This window comes from Camelina sativa, chromosome 10 (assembly GCF_030686135.1).
Source record: "Camelina sativa cultivar CO46 ecotype springtype chromosome 10, ASM3068613v1".
Taxonomy (NCBI): Eukaryota; Viridiplantae; Streptophyta; class Magnoliopsida; order Brassicales; family Brassicaceae; genus Camelina; species Camelina sativa.
Genome location: NC_141889.1, coordinates 11,252,524 through 11,260,887, shown reverse-complemented (window position 1 = coordinate 11,260,887; position 8,364 = coordinate 11,252,524). Strand labels below are relative to the sequence as shown.

The window sequence follows — 8,364 nt, the reverse complement described above, 5'->3', positions numbered from 1 at the left end:
TTATAGAATGAAATATATCAATCAAATTGTAAACACAGTTTATCTCATTTAATTAGAAGAGAAAAATATCTTTTTCACTTGAAACATCATAATTTTAATTTTACTTACATTTGTTTAGGTATTTCACCCTTTGAAGTTTGGGGTATGTTTGTAGATATTTTTTAAAGCTTTAACAGGGGTTCATCATCTATCACTGTCAGGTGTCTCTCACCTAGTGAGCTGGAGAAGAAAGGAACCGCAAACTCATGATGAACCAAAAAAAGGTCGAGCCCTCGTGATGGCAAATGACCAGAAGGACCAGCGTTCGAACCCTCAAACAAAACAAAATGTATAAAAATCGTTTCTTTGTATTCTCGAGTATCTCTACCACCTCGAGATCTGAAATCTGATTCTACCTTTTCGTTTTCTTTCTCAAAAGTCGCGGCTTTAAAATAGTTTCCTCCTCTCATCAAACTCGGTTTTCTAGTTGACTCATTTTCAAGATCTGGGGGGCATCTGTCATTTCTTTTCTTTATTAAAAAAGCTTTCTTCTTTCTTTCTTTTCTTTTTTCTATTTTATCCTCTTTTGTTTTTCAGCTGCTGTTCGTAGTAGGTGTAGCCCTTTACTTGCTTTTCAGCAAAAGCTGAGAGGTTTCTTCTGTTTTTTTTTTCACTCTTTTGTCTTTGGGGATCTGCGCATTTTCTCAGAGTTTATATGGGAAATGGGACTCTCTAAAGCATGATGCTTTTCTTGTCTCACTTGTAATTTTGTTGCTGAAGACGAAGCAATGTCTGTAGAAACTTGGTGTATGGTTCAGAAGAGTACTAGTTCTAGCTCATGAGTTCATTGGTACTTGGAATCAAGATGATTGATCAGTTCATTAACTTTGTAATTCGTCCTCCGAGGTACTTCTCCGGGTTCTTTTGCTCTATCAAGTCTCAACCTTTTTTGCATTCAATTGATAGCTGTTGGGTTTTCTTTACAGGGCTGAGTATGATCCTGATCAGTATTTGTGGGAGAAAGAGTTTAGCCTCGGTGGCACAAAGTGTAAAAGACAAGACTTGGAGGCAAGTATGGGCACCTAATGTTGTAGTATTTTCCTACTGTTCTCTTCAAATTGAGTTTCCTCTTGAGGTTAACCTTCTAAGTCTCATTTTTTTTTGTACTCTGGTAGCTTACAAATTCAAGGGGTCACACCTTGCGTTGCAGTCATTACATTCCCTCGTCTTCTCAGGAGGATACTCCTCTGCCATGTGTTATATACTGCCATGGCAATAGGTACATAGAGACTTGCACATCTCTTCTAGGAGCTAAGATCTTGTTTATCACTAGTTTAATAAATAAGAACTGAATCCGTCTGTTTTGGAATCTGACCAGTGGATGTAGGGCAGATGCAAATGAGGCAGTTATGGTCCTTCTTCCATCTAATATTACTGTTTTCACCCTTGACTTCTCGGGATCAGGCTTATCTGATGGTGATTATGTAAGCCTTGGCTGGCATGAGGTATGTTTCCGTGTCTTACCTTAACAAGCTTCTCTTCTCTTCTCTTCAAATATTATCTAATTGTTTCTTGTTAAACATAAGCTAGAAAGATGATCTCAAGACTGTAGTATCTTACCTGAGAAACAGCAATCAGGTGTCTCGTATTGGACTTTGGGGACGATCTATGGGTGCAGTTACCAGGTTACCTCTTGAACTAGCTCTCAGTCACACTTTTAAAAGATTTACTAGTATGGATTCGCCAGCTTTCATAAGATCTATGATCTGAAAAGTGTGTCAACTCTCTACATTCCTCGTGTTGTTCTCTGCATCATTTGATAAAGTGGGGAATGTGCAGCCTTCTTTATGGAGCAGAAGATCCTTCAATTGCTGGAATGGTCTTAGACAGTGCATTCTCAAACTTATTTGATCTGATGATGGAACTAGTGGATGTCTACAAAATCCGACTTCCGAAATTCACAGTATGTTCTAGTTCCTCACGAGAGTCCAATATAGTTCCCTTACCATTCCAATCGATGATAGCATATTCTAGACATTTTACTTTATCTCATTGTACAATTAGGTTAAAGTAGCTGTGCAGTACATGCGGCGAATAATTCAGAAAAAGGCGAAGTTTAATATTATGGATCTCAACTGTGTTAAGGTATTGTATAAGCACCTCACCCTGTTTATCTTGTCATTTGCTCCAACCTCCAAGTTAGGTAGTATGTTACCATGTTATTGAAGTTTTCGATTTTCCCCTCAGGTTTCGCCCAAGACTTTCATTCCAGCTTTATTTGGGCATGCAAGCGGAGACAAATTCATCCAACCTCATCACTCTGACCTCATTCTCAAGTGCTATGCGGTAGTTACATACAGTAATTGTGGTTATTTATTTTTGTCCAAGCATATTAATTTTATCAGTTATAACTTATATAACCAATCTTTTGGTAAATCTGCAGGGAGACAAAAATATTATCAAGTTTGATGGCGATCACAACTCTTCGCGGCCGCAGTCGTATTATGATTCAGTGTTAATATTCTTCTACAATGTTCTTCGCCCGCCTCAAATTCCTTCAGCTTGCTCTTCTAAACTTGAAAGTTATTACAGTTTGGGAGATATCAATAGCGCTACTGCTTTGGATGAGGTAATTTTCACTCTATGGTTGAGCAACCCTAAAAACAGTCTTGAGTTGCTGTCTGTTATGTTTTCTGCATTGAGGTACTAGACGTACTGCTAGAGTCACTAAAGAGGTGGCTCAATGTATATGATTGTTGAGAACTCGTGGTGGTCATCTCACACAGCAAACAAATATTATAAATTAGTCTGAACGATTATGCACAAGAATCTAACTGCTTGGCTACCTTGTACTGCCAGAGTTTTCTTTATGAGATCATATCTGGTCTTCGTTCGGCATGTATCGATGTTGCAAGTTCTTCTGCGCCTCCTGCCCCTCTAACCACAAAGCCAACAAATGAGCTCCTTTCAGAAGCCATGCCCATGACAGATACAGTATACCAGTTCTCTTTCTTGCATGAATTTCCTTTCCGTTGCTGGGTTTATTCCTTTTGATAATCGTTCATTAATGAAACAGGATGACGTGCCTGTAGAAGATAATGATCACAACATGGAGGACCCTGAAAACTTCGAGGTAACTGTGGAGCATTGTTGTCATATTTCTGTTAAAAACCCTCTGTTGCCTGGTCACAGTATGCATTTTGATTGTTAATTAGCAGGGGAAGCCTGTTGATCAGTTTGAAGAAGGCTGTTCATTTACAAGCTCCAACAGGGAAAGCTGGGGCAGATGCTCTTCACTAGGAGGCACTGAAGAAGATGAGAGTTTGACTGCTGGCGAGGGTGATCAGGTACTCTTGGAATCTGTTTTATGAAGCAATTTGACATTTGGTGAGATTGGCTTTCGTTTCTGATATGTTGCCTTCCAGATCGAGAAAACTGCTGATATAAACGTGGAACAAAAGCCAAGAGGCTCTAGTAAAGAAGAAGAAGAAGAAGAAGAAGAAGAAGAGAGGAAGGAGAAGAAAATTAAGAACGGAGGTGAAACAGATGCAAAGAAGTCTACACACGAAAAGTTGGAAAGGTTGCAGGCCTTTAGCAAAAGACTGCGGCATCGCATCCTAAAGCGAGTAAACCATAGAAGACACCGTTCCCCTTGACAAAAGTTCAAAAAATGCTCTAATTATTGTATATCTCTGCATCTCATTACGTACGCTTCTCCTTCGATTTGGCAAATGGAATCACATGCAGCCCATAACCACTTTTTACCTCCATCATATCCTTACAACTGTTTCAAATGCCATGCTAATGGGCTACATCTCTCAGATACGCAAAAAACAACTTACTTTTAGATATGTGAATAGTCATAAACCTGTATTATCAATATGTTCTGAAACCCACCAAAACAGTCACCGAATCAAATACGAATTACATCAATATAAAGAAGCTAACACATTTTTGCTATATTCCATCTCAGCCGCAGCACCCTCCTCTTTGCTTGGAGGATGCATCATTTCCAAATGACCCTGGACGTACTCCAGGCTCATTTGCCTCATTAATCATCCCATCTTGAATCCTTTTGTATATTGTTGTGGCTGTTTCAATGAATGCCTAGCCCAAAAAAACAAAAAACTCAAAACACGTCGACATAATGATTTAGACTTTCTATTAGTGACTTAGTTTTTTAGGAGTACTGGAACAAGTAAGAAGCATACAAGCTCTTCTTTCTTCACATATACTAAAGAAATAACCCCAAAAATATACTTATGCCTCTCTGCCTGAATCTAATTTTTGTATTCTAGCTATGTTAACTTTGCAAACCGACTGATTCCATCTCATAGCTGAACCGGTGGGGATACAAGAAGATACAACAAGACACTATAGAACGCATGCGAGTTAAGAGTGAAGCCTGAAAACTTAAATGCATGCATAGGGGGGCTTACCTTCTCAACATTCTGAGCAGTCTTGGCAGAGGCCTCCATGAATATAAGACCGTGCTCCCTTGCAAACTGTTCTCCTTCTTCTGTACTCACTGCCCTTTCTCCTTCAAGATCACACTTATTCCCAATGAGTATTGTCGTCATATTTTCACTTGCATGCTGTCTTGCCTCTTCTAGCCAGCTGGCTAGATGGTTAAATGTCTCCCTCCTGCGGAAACGGAGAACAACATATTGTGAGTGTCTACACTAAGACGATGACATTTTTTCGTATATACAAATCTAGTCATGGTCCCTGCTTTATCCGAACCAAAAAAATGATGACAATAAAAGCAGATTAAGTCAAGATCATGCTCAGCTCAACTAGAAATGGCTTTCATGATCAGGTCAACTCCTAATAACAAAAAGGAAAGAAGCAAGCTAAGTGTTACATGTACCTTGTGATATCATAGACAAGCAATGTTCCGACACGCCCTCTATAGTATAACCTTGTAACAGACCTAAAGGTTTCTTGACCAGCCTGTAGAAAATTTAGTCCAGACAAGGATACGCGTTTCAAACAAAAAAATTACAAGTCTAGGGCTGCTGACTATAAATGGACGCAAAGGAAATGAAAGTTGTATATATAATATAGTCAAAGTATATAAGATCAACACAAGCAGGGGGTATTTCAAGAAAATAAGATATAGTTTTGGGACGTGTAAAAAAGTCAAGAAGTAAGTTGAAAGAGAGACCGTATCCCAGATCTGGAGTTTGATGGGTTTGTTGTCGATAGTGATCATCTTAGCCCCAAATTCAACACCAATGGTGAGATCATGCACCGCTTGAAATTCCTTGTTAGTGAACTTAAGAAGAAGGCATGATTTCCCTACACCTGAAACCACATTCAAAAATCAATCCCTGAATGTTTCTTGTCCACCAAGAAAAAATTTGATATGAAATAGCATATGAGAAGGATTGTTAAGAAATAAAAGCAGAAACACTTATACCAGTATCCCCAATGATGATATACTTAAAGATATAAGCATAAGACATTGAAGTGGACAAATCTAAATCCGTAGGTGCAGGCAAAAACGAATCCCTTCTTCTCCCGATGAAGACGAAGAGAAGAGAATCACTTTGTTCTATGAATCTATGATGATGGGTAAGGTAAAAAATCTGAAAAGAAATGTCTTTAATTATACTTTTAACGTTTTTGAATCATTACATATGAGAATAGCTAACGTGTCTATATCATGAGAGCCTTACAAACTTTCCTAGATTGTGTCTAGAGATTTGCTGAGTATGATTATACAGTGATTGCAGATTAATGAGTCTGTTGTGAAGATGATACGTGCCAATTCTTTCTGGCAAAGCCATATGCTTTTCTGGTTTTAAATAAGGCAATAGCTTTTGATAAAATTTAAATATTGATTTAGATTTTTTCACATAAAAATATAGAAAAATTAACTTCTTATAATCCTTTTTTTTTAATTTTCTAGTTAGAACTAACAATTTAACAAAATTACTTATCATCAATTTTTAGTGTTTTATAATTTTAATCATAACATAGATAAAGATCTAAAAGATGAAAAAGTTTTAATGATGATTGGCAAAATATAAATAAACAAATCTATATAAAATGTGTTTTGCCTCAGGCCTCTTGGGCTTATTATATGAATCTAATTACAGTTTTTTTGTTTTTTTTGTTTGTGACTTTAGCTTTGATCTTTTTCTCAATTTGTCTTTTTGGTCTCAAGATTATGATTGAGCTGCCTGTGCTCAAATTCCCTTCTTCAATTTCATTGTCTGTTCTGACTCGCACTAAATTAAGGACGGTTGTCGACCATCGCTGCTGTTTCCAGTACCATGCAAATGGCTACATTCGTACCTCCATCAAATCGTTATTAAAAGGAACTTATATATACGCAAAACACATCTTAATTTTAGATATAAGAATAGAGATACACGTGCATTGTCAAACCGTTCCAAAACCCACCACGACAAAGTCAACAAATCGAACTCCAAAACGATTTACAAACTATTGAAAGAAGAGCAGAGACATTTTTGCTATATCATATGTGATCATTTTTACATGATGATATAGACACCTTTCCCCATCTCAACCGCAGCACCCTCCTCCTTGCGAGGTGGAACCATCTCTTCCACCTGATGGTCCTGGAATTCCTCCATATCCGACTTTGATTCCATATGACTCATTTGACACATCAAACACACCATCTTGAATCTTCTTGTATATTGTTGCGGCTGTCTTAATGAATGCCTAGCAAAAATTCACAAAACACAACTTTAGTCGAATCCATGTTTAGTATTGTGTGATTGGCAAAATATAACAACTTTGACCAAAATCTACTTTTTCCTCTCTCCCTTCTCTGTTCTCCCACTGCCTAAGTTTTATTAAGGGACACTAGAGAAAGCATGGAAGTTAAAAGTGCGCCCTCTAGAGATCTATGTCTATTCCTAAGAAACCATATTGGAAGGTATGGGGGTTTACCTCCTCAACATTCTGAGCAGTCTTGGCAGAGGCCTCCATGAAAATAAGGCCGTGCTCCTTTGCAAACTGCTCTCCTTCCTCTGTGCTCACTGCCCTTCTGTGAGCAAGATCACACTTATTCCCAATAAGCATGATCGTCATATTTGCATTTGCATGCTGCCTTGCATCTTCTAGCCAGCTAGCTAGATGGTTAAATGTCTCCCTCCTGCGAAAACGGAGATCAAAAATATTGTGAGTGTCTGCACTGAAACCGTTACATTTTTGTAACTGGTTCAGATGTTTAGGTGTCAAGGTCCCTTATATAAAAGAAGAATAACGCCGACAAATACAACTGAGGTCATTATATCAAGATCATGGGCAACTTCTAGTTATACTAGACAAAAACAGAATTTGTTTTCATGATCAAGCTATTCTTGATAACATAGAGAAAGAAGCAAATGATATACCTTGTGATATCATAGACAAGCAAAGCCCCAGCAGCCCCTCTATAGTATGACCTTGTAATAGACCTAAAGGATTCTTGACCAGCCTGCCATGCCCATATCACAGAGAAATATTAGCCAAGACAAAGGACATGAGTTTTCAACATTTCTATAAAGCCTAAGCCGCTGAGTATAATCTTGGAAGGATGTTGTGCATAGGCTATGGAAACTTCAAAATAGCCAAATAATTGTTCAATAGATGATGTACACAAATCAATCCAGGTATTCATGAAAACGAGATAGAGATCAATGATGAAAAATTCGAGAAGGTAAGGGGGCAGAGAAAGAGACCGTATCCCAGATCTGAAGCTTGATGGGTTTGTTGTCGATGGTGATCATCCTAGCCCCAAATTCAACACCAATGGTAAGGTCATGCACCGGTTGAAACCTCTTGTCGGTGAACTGAAGCAAAAGGCATGATTTCCCTACTCCTGATAATCACAATCCCAATACACACACACACACACACACACACACAATTCAACAACAATCTACAAAGCCTTTGAATCAACCCAAAAGAAAAGGTTGGATACGACATAAGATTCAGATCAATTCGCTTTTCAATTTTAGCAACGAAACATATATATATATATATATATATATATATATATGTCCTCCTGATTCATCTCAATTTCTAATGGATTGCAAGAACAAAAAAGAGAAGCAAAAGGAGTTTACCAGTATCGCCGATGATGATATACTTGAAGAGATAAGCATAAGACATCGAATTTGAAGAATCGAAAAAATCCGCAGGTTCAGGCGGATGAAGAAGAAGGAAGAAGATACGCAAGGGGAGAGAATAGAATCTATTTCTCTCTCTATAAAGACGGGACAAGGACGGTTTGTTTTCTCCAGCGAATCCAGCGATGCAATCAACCTGTGCTGTCGCCAATTTCTCAAAATCTCTGTCGTTTTTCTATTTCATAACCAAACGTCGTGCCGTTTTTATTTCAACATAAAACAGCACGCAGTCCTT

At 38.0% G+C, this 8,364-nt stretch overlaps 3 protein-coding genes across 10 annotated transcripts; 1 reads left to right on the top strand and 2 right to left on the bottom strand.

The window, feature by feature from the left end:
• Window positions 1-175: 175 nt before the first annotated feature.
• Window positions 176-3,749, top strand: LOC104718633 (uncharacterized). 8 transcript variants are annotated; one of them, XM_010436412.3, is made up of 13 exons: window positions 176-885; window positions 966-1,047; window positions 1,155-1,258; window positions 1,358-1,484; window positions 1,570-1,664; window positions 1,819-1,942; window positions 2,044-2,124; window positions 2,227-2,325; window positions 2,423-2,608; window positions 2,839-2,973; window positions 3,056-3,112; window positions 3,198-3,326; window positions 3,405-3,749. In XM_010436412.3, the coding sequence occupies exons 1-13, from the start codon at window positions 818-820 to the stop codon at window positions 3,633-3,635; spliced, it is 1,518 nt and encodes a 505-aa protein (XP_010434714.1). In that variant the 5' UTR covers window positions 176-817; the 3' UTR covers window positions 3,636-3,749. The 8 variants fall into 8 exon arrangements, with proteins under 8 accessions (XP_010434714.1, XP_010434713.1, XP_019086057.1 ...); XM_010436411.3 differs by having other exon boundaries at window positions 203-885; window positions 3,195-3,326; XM_019230512.2 differs by having other exon boundaries at window positions 214-885; window positions 966-1,051.
• LOC104718632 (ras-related protein RABB1a) lies at window positions 3,722-5,755 on the bottom strand. Its single transcript, XM_010436410.3, has 6 exons — window positions 5,661-5,755; window positions 5,402-5,570; window positions 5,147-5,286; window positions 4,850-4,932; window positions 4,419-4,623; window positions 3,722-4,086 (listed from the first exon to the last, which is right to left on the bottom strand). The coding sequence occupies exons 2-6, from the start codon at window positions 5,445-5,447 to the stop codon at window positions 3,949-3,951; spliced, it is 612 nt and encodes a 203-aa protein (XP_010434712.2). The 5' UTR covers window positions 5,448-5,570; window positions 5,661-5,755; the 3' UTR covers window positions 3,722-3,948.
• Window positions 5,756-6,316: 561 nt separating this feature from the next.
• Window positions 6,317-8,202, bottom strand: LOC104718630 (ras-related protein RABB1c). The gene is made up of 5 exons (XM_010436406.3): window positions 8,067-8,202; window positions 7,680-7,819; window positions 7,353-7,435; window positions 6,907-7,111; window positions 6,317-6,675 (listed from the first exon to the last, which is right to left on the bottom strand). The coding sequence occupies exons 1-5, from the start codon at window positions 8,110-8,112 to the stop codon at window positions 6,514-6,516; spliced, it is 636 nt and encodes a 211-aa protein (XP_010434708.1). The 5' UTR covers window positions 8,113-8,202; the 3' UTR covers window positions 6,317-6,513.
• Window positions 8,203-8,364: the final 162 nt, after the last annotated feature.

Bases quoted from the DNA above. Each gene is read 5' to 3' on its own strand.
- LOC104718632 (XM_010436410.3), bottom strand. From the start codon at position 5,447: ATGTCTTATGCTTATATCTTTAAGTATATCATCATTGGGGATACTG. The intron at 5,287-5,401 runs GTATAAGTGTTT...ATGTGGTTTCAG, and splicing joins TATCATCATTGGGGATACTG to GTGTAGGGAAATCATGCCTT. The intron at 4,087-4,418 runs GTAAGCCCCCCT...TTTTTGGGCTAG, and splicing joins CTGCTCAGAATGTTGAGAAG to GCATTCATTGAAACAGCCAC.
- LOC104718633 (XM_010436411.3), top strand. From the start codon at position 818: ATGAGTTCATTGGTACTTGGAATCAAGATGATTGATCAGTTCATTAAC. The intron at 1,485-1,569 runs GTATGTTTCCGT...AACATAAGCTAG, and splicing joins TAAGCCTTGGCTGGCATGAG to AAAGATGATCTCAAGACTGT. The intron at 2,326-2,422 runs GTAGTTACATAC...GTAAATCTGCAG, and splicing joins TCATTCTCAAGTGCTATGCG to GGAGACAAAAATATTATCAA.
- LOC104718630 (XM_010436406.3), bottom strand. From the start codon at position 8,112: ATGTCTTATGCTTATCTCTTCAAGTATATCATCATCGGCGATACTG. The intron at 7,820-8,066 runs GTAAACTCCTTT...TGTGATTATCAG, and splicing joins TATCATCATCGGCGATACTG to GAGTAGGGAAATCATGCCTT. The intron at 7,436-7,679 runs GTCTCTTTCTCT...TGGGCATGGCAG, and splicing joins AGCTTCAGATCTGGGATACG to GCTGGTCAAGAATCCTTTAG.